General features: G+C 51.3%; 4 protein-coding genes across 4 annotated transcripts; 1 reads left to right on the forward strand and 3 right to left on the reverse strand.

Annotated features, from left to right (window-relative positions):
* Positions 1 to 2,427: 2,427 nt before the first annotated feature.
* Positions 2,428 to 6,973, reverse strand: V8C40DRAFT_255099 (uncharacterized protein). Its single transcript, XM_083217968.1, has 7 exons — positions 6,378 to 6,973; positions 6,250 to 6,315; positions 6,105 to 6,163; positions 6,000 to 6,018; positions 5,856 to 5,921; positions 4,096 to 5,795; positions 2,428 to 4,033 (listed from the first exon to the last, which is right to left on the reverse strand). Exons 1-7 carry the CDS (start codon positions 6,378 to 6,380, stop codon positions 2,956 to 2,958), a joined length of 2,991 nt encoding a protein of 996 aa, XP_083068846.1. The 5' UTR covers positions 6,381 to 6,973; the 3' UTR covers positions 2,428 to 2,955.
* A 1,707-nt stretch (positions 6,974 to 8,680) lies between these two features.
* Positions 8,681 to 10,582, reverse strand: V8C40DRAFT_255102 (dolichyl-P-Glc:Glc1Man(9)GlcNAc(2)-PP-dolichol alpha-1,3-glucosyltransferase). Its single transcript, XM_083217969.1, has 3 exons — positions 10,386 to 10,582; positions 9,500 to 10,266; positions 8,681 to 9,440 (listed from the first exon to the last, which is right to left on the reverse strand). The coding sequence occupies exons 1-3, from the start codon at positions 10,460 to 10,462 to the stop codon at positions 8,779 to 8,781; spliced, it is 1,506 nt and encodes a 501-aa protein (XP_083068847.1). The 5' UTR covers positions 10,463 to 10,582; the 3' UTR covers positions 8,681 to 8,778.
* A 601-nt stretch (positions 10,583 to 11,183) lies between these two features.
* Positions 11,184 to 12,643, forward strand: V8C40DRAFT_277319 (concanavalin A-like lectin/glucanase domain-containing protein; the record flags this gene model as incomplete). The annotated part of the gene is made up of 2 exons (XM_083220950.1): positions 11,184 to 11,278; positions 11,374 to 12,643. The coding sequence occupies 2 exons, from the start codon at positions 11,184 to 11,186 to the stop codon at positions 12,641 to 12,643; spliced, it is 1,365 nt and encodes a 454-aa protein (XP_083068848.1).
* A 349-nt stretch (positions 12,644 to 12,992) lies between these two features.
* On the reverse strand, positions 12,993 to 15,282 carry V8C40DRAFT_255107 (aminopeptidase P family protein). Its single transcript, XM_083217970.1, has 5 exons — positions 15,079 to 15,282; positions 14,963 to 15,015; positions 14,756 to 14,882; positions 13,580 to 14,674; positions 12,993 to 13,492 (listed from the first exon to the last, which is right to left on the reverse strand). Exons 1-5 carry the CDS (start codon positions 15,234 to 15,236, stop codon positions 13,276 to 13,278), a joined length of 1,650 nt encoding a protein of 549 aa, XP_083068849.1. The 5' UTR covers positions 15,237 to 15,282; the 3' UTR covers positions 12,993 to 13,275.
* Positions 15,283 to 16,254: the final 972 nt, after the last annotated feature.

Below are 16,254 nucleotides of genomic sequence, written 5' to 3' on the forward strand. Positions count from 1 at the left end.
ACACGAGCCCAGCTCATGTTATGAATGGACCGGACCGGTATATATTCTCAGGTGTATTTAGCAAAGCCAAACTCTGTTCCCGTGGCTTGATTGGAGGCAGAGCCCTGTATATATACTCTATCCGAGGCAATACACAACAAGATGAGAAATATTGGAGTATTCAATTAAATGGCACATAACCCCTTTGCGCCTGTAGCGAGCTATTCAGACAGCTTCATGATGCCAATGGCTTTGAATCCGAGGCGGCACTCAACCATATCTACTTTGGTGGAAATTCCGGTTCAAGGGCAGTATCACTGCGCTTAAGCAGATGTGACTATTCCTCCTCAGTAATAAACAGACACATTTCCTTCCCAGAGTGTCTCCCATGTTCTACTATAAGATTACTCTGCAAGCGATTCTCACATACGTCGCCATTATTATGGTCTTTAGATGTTTCTTTTTATTTATGAGCTAACCATATATGAGATCCGTCAATCTGGGTGTTGAAATGTCATCTCTTGTTCCCGGACGACGGGAGCTGCTAAAATACGGTTACTCTCACCAACTTGTCGATTGGAAGACATTCTCCCACTCCAGAATCTTGAGGCATCTTTCACTTACCGTCGAAAGACTGACCTGACCGTCTCTGGATGAGATCTGATGAACCAGCCTCCACTGTCATATATTCTCTGTGATGAGTATATCGCCTAGAAGGTTGTTGTAGCATCGTTGAGAAATTATTCCCCAGGGTTTACTAACAGCGAAAATGCCACAGAGGAGTTGATACGATCATCATACAGCTCATTTCTTAGCTTGTTACTCCGTATATCATAAGTGAATCTGGGAGGCTCAAAGGTCAATCTCCAGAAGTCTACTACTGTGATAGATTACTCCTTTTGGGACTCCTAAAGCGTCTCTCGTCTACGCCGCTCGCTGTGTAATCGAAGGCGACAAGTGCAGGTCAGAAAAAGCAAGACTGCAAAATGAATAAGTACATACATCCAGTAATATAGGCATCTAATTAGTTTATTAAACAGGCGTAGTAAAAAAAACGACTACTAGGTAATTAGCAGATTAATATAGATACAATAATAGCTACTAGATAAATACGGATATAGTAGCAGTTACTAGAGAAATATAAATATAATAGCAGTTACTAGAGAAATATAAATTCAATAGTAGATACTAGAGAAATATAAACACTTAGAGGTAGGATTTATAGGCGTATTATTTACGGCGTGTGTGTTCGCAATCTTCTCAGTCTCGGTTTTTCTGCCCCCGCTTGGGCGATTAAGTGTTTAGCCCAGCTGGCAGAGCCTAAGGAGCCCCTCCAGGGTCCGACTTTGCACTGTTCCCACAAAGTTCCAACGCCACCTTGACTGCAAAGTGCCGATACCGAATTACCTCGCAAAATTCGTCGGTGGATACCTCCAGATTTAAACCCTGTAGTCCAATTTTAGGACGAGTCTATAGCAGTCCGAGAAGACATATCCATTAAGCTCCATTAGGCTATGCCTTTATCAGCGAATTGAGTGCTTATTAAGCAAGTGACTTTGCCGGTTATGGTATAAAGCTGCTGCAGGATTATGCAGTACGGTTAGTTTGTGGAGAGCATCCACCGACGAATTTTACGAGGTTTTTCGCCATCTAATGACGGTTTGCCTCGTTAACTTTATCAGATTATTGTGCTGTACATTCTAGCACATACGACCATAGGTAGAGGAGAATTCGGGGTCCCGTCTGCTCCCCCATAGACAAGCCTCTAACCGGCAGATTAGTAGTTGAGTGGGTGACCATCAGCGAACACCGGCTGTTGTATGTTTTTTTGTCTTTTTTGCTACTTATATCAACATCTCTGATACCTCAATAAGGATCCTACAAGTCCTCAAGGCAACAGTATCGTAGCTGTATACTCTGTTCTGAAATCCAAGGCATACCATTCATTGCTATTGAATTTTTGTTCTCTTAGAACCCTTGAAGAGCCAACGTCCAAGCAAACCCAAATGATCCCAAGCACTCAAAGTATAACGCATGTCAGGCATTCGATATCCGCTTCTCCTCCTCCTTCACTCCTAGCCCTTTCTTGTTAGAGCCTCTCTTACCACATGACCATGATTTCTGTGTCTTTCTTCCCTTCTGCTACCCACAATGTGTCTTCCATCAGAGCCAAGTCACCCTTCGCTCTGCTGTATGATGAGTGATTAGATCCCGTAAGATTGGCGACGCAAATCTATCCAGTTCTAACTGTAAATTCTAGATCTGCAGCGGGTGGGCTTCGCCTGTGTGGATATTGGCCAAGGGGGCTTCATTCTGAAAGGGCGTAAGTTGAGTGGCGGCTTGCAAGACAGTGGCCAGCTGGCTGTGCTTGTTCCAATCCAGACCACGTCACCTCCTCCTTCACAGAATAAAGATATACACACAGCACCATTTAATCTAGGCAATCAAGCCTCATGATGGCATTCATTTATACTAGTTCAATACACTCAATATCCATACAATACAACATTCTCCAAAAACACCTTTCAACCAACCTTTCAATGCAGCTCTCTTCAATCGACCTTTTCCGATTATAACCAACACCAGCCTCTGCAGTTGTATATATACCTTTGTAGTGGTCATTTCGTCTCTCCTCCTCCACAGCCAAAACCCTTGCAACATGCAAACAACAAAAATGGAATGGAAAGTTTTCTTCTTTTTAAATCACACAAAAACCAAAACAGGGCGGCCCCTTCCATGCGTAGGTTCCCCAACTCCGGTCTAAATTCTAACACGGGCCATCTAATCAGTCGTTACGGTGCGTTATATTCGACAAGACTGGGAGGTGGTAGATCAGAGAGCTCGTTGCAAACTTGCTTTTCCCACCCCCCAGTGGCTAATGTAGCCGCTTGGATATGCATATGGATAAGGTATGTGTCGCTCATGGTCGGTGCGGCCAAAGTGCCCCAGTATTCAAGGAACAAACAAAAGATTCCATCACTTGCGTCGCGTTTTCGTGGCGGGTCTCGGTGCAGCCTCGGTCATGGCCTCTCTCTTCTTTGTTTGCTTTCTGGATCGCGGAGGCGGGGGTGGATCGCCATGCAAGTGGCCCAGCTCTTCCAGAGCCATTGTGTTCTCCCATTGCAGACAGCGGTAGTTGGGAGGGTCAGGAGTCTTCTCTCGGATCCTTGAGCTTACTCGTTTCGGCTCTTCCTTCTTGTCGCCTTCGTCCTCCTCGGCATCGCCAGTGAGATACTTTTTGCGATTCTCCATGTGCTTGGCTATCCTGTCTCTGTAGGCAACCAGCTCCTTTCGTAGCTTCAGTTCATTAAAGCCTCGAGGGTCCAGCCACTTGATGAGTTGATCCAGGTCTTCAGGTTCCGAGATGTAGCCCCATTGCTTGGCGTTGAAAACACTGCTGCCGCCTTCCTCCATCGTCTTCCGTTCTGGGACAGTCATATTGAACTTGGCCTTGTACTCATTTTGAAGCTCGGTGGGCAGGTCAATGTATCCTTCTCGCTCCAGGTCGTCGGGGCCTTGAATCCAGATACATCCGTTGGCGTACGCCGCATGCGCCGTAGAACTGTCAGGCAATCCGGCATAAGGCATGCCGTTCCGCTCAAACCAATAGTAACGATTCCAAAACCTATCCTTTCCAAGGACACGAGTTCTTGGGCAGTCAGCCTCCCGTAGATCGTTGTCGATGATGGCGACTTCTTCTTCGCATTTCTTGATGATTTCCTCTTTCTTTTGTATGTCTTTGAGAAGTTTGATATACTGCTTCGACTGTTGCGGTTTCGTCTTTTCCAGTGCTTTTTCTTTCGCCTTCTTGGCCTTTTCCTCTTCCTCATGCTTCTTCTTCTTGTCCGTCAAGACGCGGCTTCGACGCTTTTTCTTAGAGTTCTCATCTTGGCTGTCTTCGGCGTCTTCATCTCTGCTCACGATTGACTCGTCGGCGTCTGCCATCTTGACATCTATCTCCTCCTTAACGGGAGTGCCGTTGGTCTCTTCTGCAGGTTCGTTTTCCGGCATCAACAGCTTACGCTGTTCATTAAGTTGCCGAAGCTCTTCAGTTCTGTAAGGCATGAGAAAAGTCAGTAAAACGAACTGCAGGGTGTACAAAAAAAGCCAACTTACGCCTGTTTCCGCTGTCGCTGCCACTCGATCTTGTCTTTGCGATACTTGGTCATGGTTTCGCTGCAGTCTTCCATGTAACCTCTGACAGCCTTTGTTTCCATTGTCAGCATGCAAATAATCTGCAGTGCCTTGACGCGGTAGTTGATGTCCATCTCAGCATACTGCTGCTGGACGTTTTCCGGGGAGGGTATCATCTCTGCAGGTACCAACTGCTGCAGCAGCTCCTCGCAGGCTTGTTGCAGGCGCTCATTTTTGGAGAGCTGATGCAGAAGACCGACTATGATCCTCTGCCAGCCTCCGTTCTGGAAATTGCGCTGGCGAAGATGCTCGATCCAGTCGAATTCTTTCAAAAGCTCCTCTGCTCGGTTTTTGGTTTCCTGCTCTGCGCGAAGGGTCTCCTCTTCGGCCGCTGCTGCTTCAGCAGCCAGCCTCTCCGCCTCAAGCTTTGCTAGACTGCTGCGGGTAGCCCTCGCGACGGGAATATCTTCCAGCTCAACACTTTCTTCTCCGCTTTCTTCTCCATCTTCTTCCTCGTCGCCTTCCTCGTCGCTGTCATCTTCTTCCACCTCGGGCAGAGTGATGCGCACCTTGCCGCCGTCGGATTCAGAGTCGACAAGAATCTTTAGCACGGAGCAATGGATTTCGTCGAAAAGCTGAACTTGAGTGTTATTCGAAGCAATTGACAAGGCTTCGACAAAGTCGTCGAAGGTGAAGGAGTCGAGTTTGAAGATTTCGCAGTAAACGTTGAGCGTGTCCCATGTCTCTAGGAGAGATCCCACAGTGTCCATGTCGATTTGGCGAGAGATGGCATCGTCCACTTCCATCTTGACAGGAGGATCCTTACACATGAATTTGAGCTGTGGCCGCACATTGCCCTCCCTCGGCTCCAGCTGCAAATCTTCGATGGGGTATTTCGGCGGCGGAGGAGGCGGTGGAGGTGTCGGCTCACGCGGTGCAGCGGCTCGTTCGTCGTTGAATCGCGGGTAACCAGCGCCATTGACACCGTCGGGTGCAATATCCGTGGGCCATTTGAGGCCTTTGGTCCCTGCACTATTGGGAGTCTGCTTTCCCTTGTGACTCTTGGGGGCGGGTTTCAGCTCAGGCAGGCGCACCGGGCCGGTTTGCACCGCTGGGCTGTGTCCATTCGTGTCGTGTATTGAGTTTCGTTCACGCTTCTGAGCCAGAAGCTGCTTGCGCTCCTGAATCTTAGTGTCGTGCCGAAGGTGAGGGGGGATCCTGGTATCGATGTGATATTGGTTGGCGTAGTCGTGCTTGACGAGCCATGGGGCGCCGTTCCACGCCTCTCGAATGACTGTTCTTTTCAGAAAGGACCGAAGCATTGATTTGGTAAAGGCGCCGCGCTCACGGCTCAGGTTATCGTTGGTGACGACTTGTTCCTTTCCAGAGCCACCGCCGAGGACGACTAGATAGCGGCTTGTGGGGAGAGAACTTGAGCCATCCGGCAAGATTCTAGCACCAAATGTTGTCTTTTCTCGCACAAGACAAGCCCGTCTTTCATTGTTAAACTCGTCCAGGGTGACAAAGACGTCCTCTCCGGGATAAAAATCGGCCTTGAATTCATCGTAAACCATATCGACGAGGTTATCGAGGCGAGAAATAGTCTGGAATTGAACTTTTCGGAGAATAGGGCCTTTGAGAGCTTCGGGGAAGGCGGCTTCGACCTCTTGACCACCAGCACGCTGTGAATGATCAGGTAAGCTTAGCTATTCGATTAAGTGCCATGATGAAAGCAAACCAACCTCGCTTGTGTAAGCCTCGAAAAAGGTAAGACCTGAATGGCCCGTGATTTCGTCATTGAAGCGGCGCTATATGAAATCCCGAGTTTAGTATATTGCTTGTCTCATTGTATAGCCGGCGATGGTGGGGCTTTGAAGGGTGGTTACCTGCTTGTAAAAATCCATTCTAGAAGCCAAAGAACAAAGTCGTCAGCATGCGGCGCATAATGGTAACGGTCAAAGAAATGGAGAAGAAGGAACAGACAAACTCACCGATTCAAGTAGTCCTCGTAAGAAGCAAATATTTCTCCCGTTTGAGGGATGTGCCAGACCTAAGTGAGACCTCCAAGTCAGCCCTACGGTCTTCATCCCGCGTCGGGAGCAACGCCATCAGTGATCCAGACCACGCTCGACATACCTCGGCATCGTCATCCTCAATCTCTGCGGGAGGCAGAAACTGCACTGGTTTTCTCTTGAATAGCACCTGTTGTAGCATAAATGTGAGCTGCAGACAGGCTTTGGTGGGTTAAAGCGGTGACAGCATACCATGATTGTGAGCTATAATGGATTTGGAGATGGCGGTTGTATGGGGTTGACAGAGAAAAGAAAAAGAGAAACAAAGGAGGAAGTTTGTCGTAGGCAGAATTGGGGGGAGCAGAAAGGCGACAAAGGATATCGGAAGTTTTGCGCGTTATCTAATCGAGGGATTCGGCAGCACAGGCATCCGGACCAAGCGCAAAGACGAGGCGCGGATGCAGCGAAGGGGAATCGACAGCGGCAGATTCCGATTCGCTGATCGTTTCGATATTCCGGTCGTGGCTTGTGGTTCGAGGTTCTTGAATGCTGTTTCTGGGGTTGCGGCTTTCGAAGCGTGGACAAGGCTGAGAGTAGAAAAGAGAGAAAAAAAGATAGAGGAAGAAAAGTCGCGGTGCCTGGAAACTAGGAAGAAGCTGGGGCAGAACCAGATGCCGCACTTACACGAGGCTATGCGGGCCTGGTACCTCTCAAAGCTATCGCAAACGCGGTCCGGGCAGCTCGCAAGGACGCCGGGCTGGCATTTCCTGGATGCCGAGGCTGTGGTGGAAGCTGCGTGAAGACTCGATCTCGACGCGACTGAGGGCGAGTGACGTGCAACGGAGGCGTGGAGGGAAAAAGAATTGCGCGGGAGAACGAGAGAGCTGCCACGGAACTAAAGTCACTTAGGGAAAATGCGTCCCGCCGTGGAGACGGTCAACCAGCACCAGCGTTTAGCGGTCCATGTACCTGGCGTTGTACTCGGCCGGTACCGCGGGCGTGCAGAGTACCTGGGGGGTACCTACTGTGACTGCATGTCGGGAAATGCCAAGATACGGTATATGGCAGTCAGGATGACATTGACGGGCAGTGAAGCTGGTGCATGACAGTGATACTGAGAAAATAGATTTAGATTAGATGTTCTCTTTCATTTGTATCAATTTGATATGCAGTCTTGTTGACAGGTGATGATTGTTGCCTTGATGGATGCCTTGGGGATAAGCCAATGAACATGTCTTCATGGTGCATCAACTCTCACCTCGACAACATCCTTCAACCTTCTAACCAAAGAGCAAAGTAATATTAAAAATTAATTCAACTGCATCATTTACTCACAATCAACCCCAATTTTCCCCCAAATCCCCTCACTCTCCTCTCCCACCGCTTACTCGCATCATCCATACACAGCAACTTCCGGCACTTTCCCCTACTCACCCATGTACCCTCCCCGTACCGCCGCTCCTCGCGCAACCCCCCCGCGCCCAAATCCTTTGTTCCCTGCCTGCCACCCAAGACACTCCCACCCCCGTCCGTCCTCTCACTCTACCTCCGTCTGCCGTCTTTTTCCTTTTTTCCCTCCCCTTCTCCAAAACTACAAACCCCCGGCCATCCGCTCCCCCCCTCCATCCTCCTCCTCCTAAAAAAAAGGGAACCTTCCACACAGTAAACCCAACTAAGCCCGCGCAGCAACCTAGCCAAAAAAAAAAATCCCCCCGAGCAAAAAAAAAAAACAACCGAAATACCCATCCCATCAACCCTCCACTCATCAACCGCCCACAACAACCTCACAACATACAACATCACGCCCTTTTTCGGGCTCGTTTTGTTCCCTGCATTTCACCGATTCCAAAATACGCTGAATGGCGCGCATCCGCCCATTTTTCAGCGACTTATGCCCCCGTACGTGCGCGGCGCGGATCAGCGGCCGGCAGGTAGTGGTCCAAGTCTTCCAGTTTCGGGGGCCGGCGTAGCGGGCGATTTGGCTCGGGGGGGCCGCTCTTCTTTCTGAGGGGGCCAGCGAGCAACGGTCACGAGAGGTCAGCATGATGGATGCAAACAATGCACGCAACTCAATTCTCACAATGGCATGTAAATCGTGCCGTTTATCTCAACCAGTCCCTCACATGCCTCAATTATATCACCCGTCAATGCCCTTTGGTCGGTGCCGTTCCCTTTGCAACGTTCGTGTCCCTGATTTCCAAATTCGGCAACTGTCCGCGCTAGCCCTGACGTCATTCCGCCTGCGGCTATTCGCATCCCCTGTGAAAAAAAGACTCAAGAGTCTCTCCTGCTGCCAATTGACGCCGTTTTCCCTCATGGCATTGCCCTCGTTGAAGCTGTTCTGCCCAATGCTGGCAGCGTGTCTTTGTTCGCATTCCCTGTCGATGCTGCCCCCCAGTCTCAACCCTGGTTCCACTGGCTCAGCACAAAACGGGAATCGTCAGCCTCGCCTCACGTGGAGCGCCCCACTACCCGACCCTACATGATGACTAAGCCCACCTCAATGCCGCACTTCAAGCGACGCGGCATCCGGGCGTGTTCGGGGCTCTGGCAGCAGGCAAACAAGACAGCGAAATTTGCTTTCAACGATTCTATCTTCTCTACTAGGGTATCACTGTATCCCACTAATTTTTGTCTTATCATGGCACCAGCTCTAGCATGTATAGTACACAACCATGTATCCGACCCAGCTGCCAACCACGCCTATCGCGGTGTAGGAGCTCGTAAACATCAAGGGGAGAAACTCAAGCCGGCTTCCAAATATGATATGATGGAAGAGGGACGTGTATGCAATGAGCGGGATGCTCACCGCAATGTAAAGCGTGCTGAATCGATCCAAAAGAAAGACTCTTGGCTGGTTGGATGCTGGCGCCATGCGGTCCAGCGACGTCAGGAACAAGACTAGCCAGAAGACGGTGTAGATCGTCTTGATGGGGAATTCGGCGGGTGTGAAGATCAGCGGGAACAGCGACACGTGACCCGCGACGATGAGTGGCCGGAATGCGCCGAGGTGTCGTCGGTCCCTGAGGGCGATCAAACTAAAGGGGATAATGACCAGCAGGATGGCCTTTTCATGCACGTGCCAGCCAAAGAGGAACGAGGCATAACCACATAGCGTTACTGCTCCGATAAAGTTTTCCCACGTAGGTCGTTTGAAGAGCTTAATCAGGGGAAGGACTTGGAAAAAGAGCGTCAAGGCAAAGCACATTCGAGGGGTAATCTCAGGCAGAACCGCAAAGGCCGTGTCACCGACCAAGCCGCGAGTGACGCTGTTCAGAGCCTCAGTCTTGAGTGGCAGGCCTAGCTTTGGCGCAACTACTGGGAGTCAGTTTCTCTATTCATCACAAACTCCATACTTATCAGTTTGTACTCACAGTGAATCAAGACGCGATCGGCCAAAGAGTAGAGTGCCCAGACATTTGGCGCCCAGTAAGCATGGCACAACCCACGTGAAAAGGGAAACAGTCGGCTGAGGAGCTGGGGGATCTGCTCCATCAGCGCAAAGGGTCCAAAAGCAGCCCCGAATATCCCCGCAAGTCCGAGGCCAAGCTTGACGCAGTTGAGGAACTTGATCTGAAAGATTGATCTCGCCGACAGGCAGTATGCCCTCAAGAGGAAGACAAAGTAGGCCGGCGCCAGATAGAGGTAGATGTGCTTGAAGCAGAGGAGCGCCCCAAAGACGAGGCCGCTCTGCAGCAGCGTCGACTTGCACCGCGCCAGCACCAGTGACACAACGAGAATTCCGTACATGAATCCGTTGTACTGGAAATGGATGTGGTCGATGATGAGCAGCCCGGGCGACAAGACGACGGACAGCGCGGCGACCTGGGCAGCCCTCTTGGACTGCAGAGGCGACGAGTCGATAAACATCTGCAAGGCGTAAACCAAGAGAAGCTCAGTGATGATGACGGAGAACCTCTGGAAGTAAACCGTCTCCCAGCTATCATATCCAAGATTGTATAGCCGCACCATGGCCGGATCTACCAGGCGAGCGACGTGGGCGAGCAGCCACTCAAAGTAGGCAAAGAAGGGCGGGTAGTCGAGAGTCCATTCTGAAGTCTTTTCGTAGTACCATTCGGACAGAGGAAGGCTGTTGGTAATGGCCAGCCAGTTGCGGTGAACCTCGAAGTCGGTCGACTTGCTGCAAGCCAGCGTTCAGTCAGTCAATGTCAACATCGCGTCTTTCTTTCTTTCAGCGGGATGCATGCATGTGAAAGCAGGGCAGCGCAAAGCTAGAAGTAGAGTAGAGCAGTAACTTACTAGGCCGGGAACAGGAGCACCTTGAATGCGGCGGCCACCAGCGCGCATTGCGTCAGCGTAGGAAACGACTCTGCCATTGTGTCTGTTCTGTAGGCGGAATTGCTACCGCATCTCGAGCGTTGCTGCAGGGAGTTGGAGAGCAGCGCAAGCCAAAGTCCTGAGATGGTGGTGATTGGCGCTACAGAGAACAAATTGCCTTGTCTGAGATTAAGGTACGGACGCAGCCACAACAAGCTTGCAATTTACCCCATAGTTAGCATGTCGTCTTTTTTTCTTTCTTTCTTTTTTATACTGCCTGGTTTGGACTAGCGCGCTGTTGCAGAAGTCATCCCCCGCCACATTTAGCCACAGGTGTGTAAGTGGCCATGAAACGATCCATGGTTGGAGAAGGTGAGAATAGAAGCCAGATAATGCTCTCTCCGTGTATTTTATGTGTATATCGCCTATAGTCGCTTCTCGTTTGCTTCAGCGCGCTTCTTGTTGAATATTCTGCTCTTTTTAGCGAATTTCATTCTTGTTTATTTCTTCTTCTCGTCTGTGCTTCAGCCAAGCTCGGCGGCGCTGTTTCGCAAAAAGGCACTTGCTCCAGAAGCTGTTGTGCCTCTGCGCCTCTAGTGCAAAGTGTCCTTCTGGCTTCTGGCTATTTTCCCAAACCCGCTCGACAACTCGGCTGCAACTCTTCGGTTCAATTGTTTCTATATATTCCCCTCTCGCGGTGCCTGGCTTTGGGACCTGAAGCCGGGCTTTTTGCATCCATAAACCTGGCCTGAAAGACCCCCCCGCCTTGCCTCAGTCACGATGCGATTCTCCATGTCGCTGGCGGCCCTCTTGGGCGCCGGTGCCGCTCAAGCTTATTTCCTCGTCAGCGAGCTCAGTTTTGGATATGCAGGGCGGTATGTTTTTGTCTCGTCTTGTGCTTGTGTCTGATTCTGCACCAATTGCTTCGAGACAGTTACAATGGCAGCTAATGCGTCTCTGCGCCGTCCAGGATAAGCCCGGCCGACAACCCAGGCCACATTGCCAACTTCGCCGTCTCTGGCCAGCCCGGCATGCCAGAGATCCTCTCCAGCAAAGTCATCCTCACCCCCGTTGCGCCCGGCAATGCGCGCGGCGCCATCTGGAGCGAGAACCCTCTGGTCCACTCCAACTGGATCATCGACGTCGACTTTCGCGCCAGCGGCCCCGACAGGGCGGGCGGCAACCTCAACATCTGGGTGGCCCGCGATGGCAAGAACTTGGGCACCCGCAGCGTCTATAACGCCGGCCGCTTCGACGGCTTGGTGCTGGTCATTGACTCGCACGGCGGCCAGGGCGGCATGTTGCGCGGCTTCCTGAACGACGGCTCGACCGATTTCTCGCAGCATCACAACGTTGACTCGCTGGCGTTTGGCCACTGCCAGTTCAGCTACCGCAACCTGGGCCGGCCGGCGCAGATCAAGTTGCGCCAGAGGGGCGATGGCTTTCGGGTTCAGATTGACGGCAAGACGTGCTTTGAGACGAGCAAAGTGAGCTTGCCAAAGGGCAACTTTGTGGGCATCACTGCCTCTACACCAGACAGCCCCGATTCGTTTGAGGTCTTCAAGATGGTTGTCACCTCGGACACTTCCAGTCACGACATCAACTCCGGCAGCAGCAACAACAACGACAACAACAATAATAACAACAATAACAATAACAACAATGGTAACAACAACGGTAACAAAGATACCAGCAGCAACTCCAACGGCGGCACCCAGTTCGCCTACAGCCGCCAGCAACAAGTGCCCACCAACAGCCAAGACTTCGAAGAGGTCGCCGACCAAGACGCAGACACCTTCCAGTCCTCCAAGGCCCAGTTCCAGGACCTGCACAACCGCCTCCAGGGCACCAACCACCAGCTCGCCTCCGTCTACCGCTCCGTCTCGCGCCACCACCAGATGGACGAGCAGCGCCACAACGAGGTCCAGGACCTCTTCGCCGCCGTCAACTCCAAGCTCGCCCTGCTCGACCAGCTGGCCACCTTCCAGCAGCGCATCGTCGCCCTCGAGAACGAGGTGCGCAACATGAACACGGAGCTGCACGAGAGGCTGAGCACCACCGAGAGGTCGATGCATGGCGCGCTGCGGACGCACCACATGTCGCTTACGGCGAGGGTTACGGAGAATATCCCTGGGCATGGCAAGTTGATTGCCGTGATTATCGGGACGCAGGTTGTTCTAGTCGGCGCATATGTGGTGTATAAGCGACGGAGGGCGAACTCACCCAAGAAGTACCTATGAAAGGGTACTTTACGATCTCGGCGCACCGCGTTATTTTATTGCCAATGGCGGACGTGATACATTCTCCTGATGACCTTGTGCTACATCTGGACGATGGATGATGGCTTGAATACTCGCTTGAAAGCGCCGCAGTTTGCCAACCTACACTCGAACCCACCAAAACCAACCAAGATCCCACGCTCCTCCTAATGCATACATTCTGTACCGCACAAGTAAGAGCGAGGAGACGAAAACCCATATATATTGAGAGTTAAGACATGAAAGTTGAACGACCTGTTATGATTCAGAGGCAGAGGAGGGGCGGCTTTTTGTATAAACAAAAGACGATTTTCTTTTTTTATCTTACCACATTTTTTGTAACTATCACACGTCTATACATATATAGCATGCATGAATTGGATGAAATATCAAAAACGAGACAATCATTTCATTTTGACGTCGTAACATGCCCGCTATGGAGTTGTGTTCTCGCATCATACTATGCTAGGTACATCAAGAATACCAAGATGAACGAAAGAGAATGAAAAAGAGACATTATATGCTGTACTATACCCGGTATCCAAATTCTTCCCATAAACAGTCTTGTATATCCTCATGAAAGAAAAGTAAAAGAAGAATGAAAGAAAAGTCCTTTACTGGCGGCCTTTCTTGGCGTTAATAACATCAACCATTTCTTGGCCCTTGGGAGCCGACGTCAAGTTCTCATAGCCGTCCTCAGTAACAAGAATGTCGTCCTCGATGCGGCAGCCTCCTACGGTATAGTATCCTTCGAGGACCTCCTTGTTGATAAATTTGGCGTGATCTGGGTTGGTGAGATAGTATCCCTCAATGTACTCGCGGCAGAAGTAACTATTCATTTGACGTATCCATTAGTATACACCATACCTGGCCGATAATGGCTAGAAAAGGGGACAAAGAATGAAGGGGAAAACTTACATGCCCGGCTCGACGGTGACAATCATGTTAGGCTCAAGCACCTGCCTCTCCTTCAGAGCCTTGGCGCGCGCAGTCGCCGTCTCACCATCGCCAAGGCGCATTGCAGCGCTCATCTTGGTCAGCGCTTCCGCATTAATCATCTGCCGCTTCCCGCCATCGAGACCCAAGTTAAGGAGCGTCATCAGCGGGAGACTGCCCGGAACATCATGCACCTCCAGGCCGACGTGGTGGCCAAGCCCGTGTGGGAAGAATGCGGTGACGGTGCCGGCCTTGGTAACCTCGCCAATGTCGCCCTTGAGAATGCCCAGTTTGAGGAGGCCGACGACGGCGACGGCTGCGGCGTGGAGGTGCAGCTGGTAGAACTGGACGCCGGGCTTGACTTTGCTGATGCATTCCTCCTGCATTGTCTGGACGAGGTTGTAGATTGCCGCGCCCTTGGTAGAAAAGCGACCCTTGATGGGCAGCGTGCGCGTTACGTCGCTAGCGTAGCATTGCCACTCGCATCCCGCATCGAGAACGACAAGCTCCTTGCCTTCCAGGGGTTGGTTGTTCTCATCGTAGTGCAGCGTCGAAGCATTGACGCCCGAGCCCGCAATGATAGCGTATGCCTGCGATCGGGCGCCGCGCGCAGTGCACACAGCTTGGAAGATGGCCTCAATCTCCCGCTCGTTGGTGAGACGCAGCAGCATCTCTGCGACTTTGCGATGCCCCGCGCTGGAGACATCGTTGGCGCGGCGGATCATGGCGATTTCGTACTCGTCCTTGATACAGCGAGCGCGGTCCATGGCGGGCTGCAGCATCCAGCTGTTGACCTTGACCTTGGTCCCCTTGGCCACGGCGGGCGTCTGATCCTCGTGCAGCACGTACAGCACAGTTGGCGACGAGAGGCGCGACTCGAAGAACTTGTGCAGCTGGCTCGAATACCGCACTTCGTCGACATCGTACAGCTGCTTGGCCTTGGCGGTGTCGGGCGTTGAGCCAAACCAGAGCACCTGGCGTGGCTCGACATAGGGGATCCAGAGAATAAGGGCATCGGTGCGAATCTCGTAAGTGACGAAGCAATCGTGGAAGTTGGCGCCACTCAGGTAGTAGAAGCTGCGCCGGTCTTGTCAGCGCCATAGGGGGAGAGATATTCCATGGATAGCAGAATAGAGGAATAGAGGGAGTCAAGCTTACTATCGGCGCTGTCTCAATGGCGGCCCCTGGTCCGAGTCCTCGTAGTTGTTCTCCGGCTGGCCAGGCAAATAGATGATGCCATCCGACACGCCGAGCTTCTGGGCGACTTTGCGCGCATGCTCCTTGGCTAAAAGCCGCACAGGACAGAGTCAGTCAAACAGCCGGAAAGAAGGAGAAAAGAGTCTGTCGCATTTATCGTTCACTCACCCGGATACTTTCGCGTCTTCCAAACCTCCCAATCCTCTCTCTTTGCTATGGCCCTATTTGATTTACCGCCTGTAAGCAGTTGGACTTGCGACCAACACACGGAGTGGCGCGCTTACACTGCATCAAACTCATCGTCGAGGATGAAGCTGAAGTCGAGGTCCTCCATTGTGCGGGTCTCTATAATATTATATGCTCTAAAAGGATAGAAATGGAAAAGCGATGACTCCCTCTGATGATGATTAGGTAGTATTGAATTGATCAACGGACGCTTCATACAGCCGCAGCAGCACGTGAGCGACACTCCAGGTACCTGCAATAGTGCCTGATTGTGTCAAACGTCCCTGGTGCCTTATCTAATCTCCAATCTCCAATCTCTACCCCAGGAAAAGAGACCAGACGGCGCCACCACCAGTGTAGTCTAGCGCCGTTTCTCTCCTTAAGCTGCATTTCTTGATCGTGATCTCAGGGGTCAAGTTTATTGTACTACTAACAGAAGAGTAGCAATATCTAGATAGACCGAAAAGCTGAATGCTACCGGGTGATTACCTAAAGCAAAAAGAGACGGAATGCCCTTCCAGACCTACTGCTACTATATTCCCCCGATGGAGTACATGCACAAGCACAAAGCACGTCGCTGCATCTTCCCATCAGCGCCTTCAGAACGCCGTCCAGGTACCGGTACCTCTGGCAGATGTCCAAGCTTCCGTCCTACCCGCTACATCCACTTTCCACAACGGGACATCCCTGGTCTTTGATCCTTTTAAGGCCTTCCACAGTACAATATCAACGCATCGCAACACGACGGAAATTCCCCATTGACATGTTATCCCTAGATGCAGATCTCGTCGTGTATCTCACCTGGAAATACCAGAGCAAACCTCGATCCGTACAAAAGCACTATTACAGTAACAACTTACAATACTCAAGTCTTCCCTCACCGCAACCAAAACCAACGCATTCAACACCACATCTCCCCGTGCATATCACCAGGTAACATCCAACAGCCCCCATCCATGTCAACCAGGCTATCCTCGTAACTCCCCGCTCCGGCAACAACCCTCAATAATCAGATCAAGTCAAATCAATCAAATCAATCACCACACCAACTCCCACTTCCCCCTCTGCTGTACATAACATATCCCACACTCCCTTCACCCACCTTTCGTACTCAACGTCTCCTAACTGGCCGCCTCAATGCAAATGCATCTCCACCGAGAGACAGAAAAGAGAAGCCCCCATCAATGTGCATACAGGTAGGGAACGGCTCAAAAGAAATAACGCGAAACCCCGAG

The sequence above is a fragment of the Trichoderma camerunense genome, assembly GCF_050948025.1.
Source record: "Trichoderma camerunense strain CBS 138272 chromosome Unknown V8C40scaffold_20, whole genome shotgun sequence".
NCBI lineage: Eukaryota > Fungi > Ascomycota > Sordariomycetes > Hypocreales > Hypocreaceae > Trichoderma > Trichoderma camerunense.

Excerpts from the sequence above, each read along its gene's own strand:
- V8C40DRAFT_255099 (XM_083217968.1), bottom strand. Across the intron at positions 5,796-5,855 it reads TCGAGGCTTACACAAGCGAG|CGTGCTGGTGGTCAAGAGGT; the intron begins GTTGGTTTGCTT and ends GATCATTCACAG. Across the intron at positions 4,034-4,095 it reads CAGCGACAGCGGAAACAGGC|AACTGAAGAGCTTCGGCAAC; the intron begins GTAAGTTGGCTT and ends CATGCCTTACAG.
- V8C40DRAFT_255102 (XM_083217969.1), bottom strand. The coding sequence starts at position 10,462 with ATGGCAGAGTCGTTTCCTACGCTGACGCAATGCGCGCTGGTGGCCGCC. Across the intron at positions 10,267-10,385 it reads GTGCTCCTGTTCCCGGCCTA|CAAGTCGACCGACTTCGAGG; the intron begins GTAAGTTACTGC and ends GCTGGCTTGCAG. Across the intron at positions 9,441-9,499 it reads CGATCGCGTCTTGATTCACT|TTGCGCCAAAGCTAGGCCTG; the intron begins GTGAGTACAAAC and ends GACTCCCAGTAG.
- V8C40DRAFT_255107 (XM_083217970.1), bottom strand. The coding sequence starts at position 15,236 with ATGAAGCGTCCGTTGATCAATTCAATACTACCTAATCATCATCAGAGG. Across the intron at positions 15,016-15,078 it reads GACGATGAGTTTGATGCAGT|GGCCATAGCAAAGAGAGAGG; the intron begins GTAAGCGCGCCA and ends TAAATCAAATAG. Across the intron at positions 14,675-14,755 it reads CCATTGAGACAGCGCCGATA|CTTCTACTACCTGAGTGGCG; the intron begins GTAAGCTTGACT and ends AGACCGGCGCAG.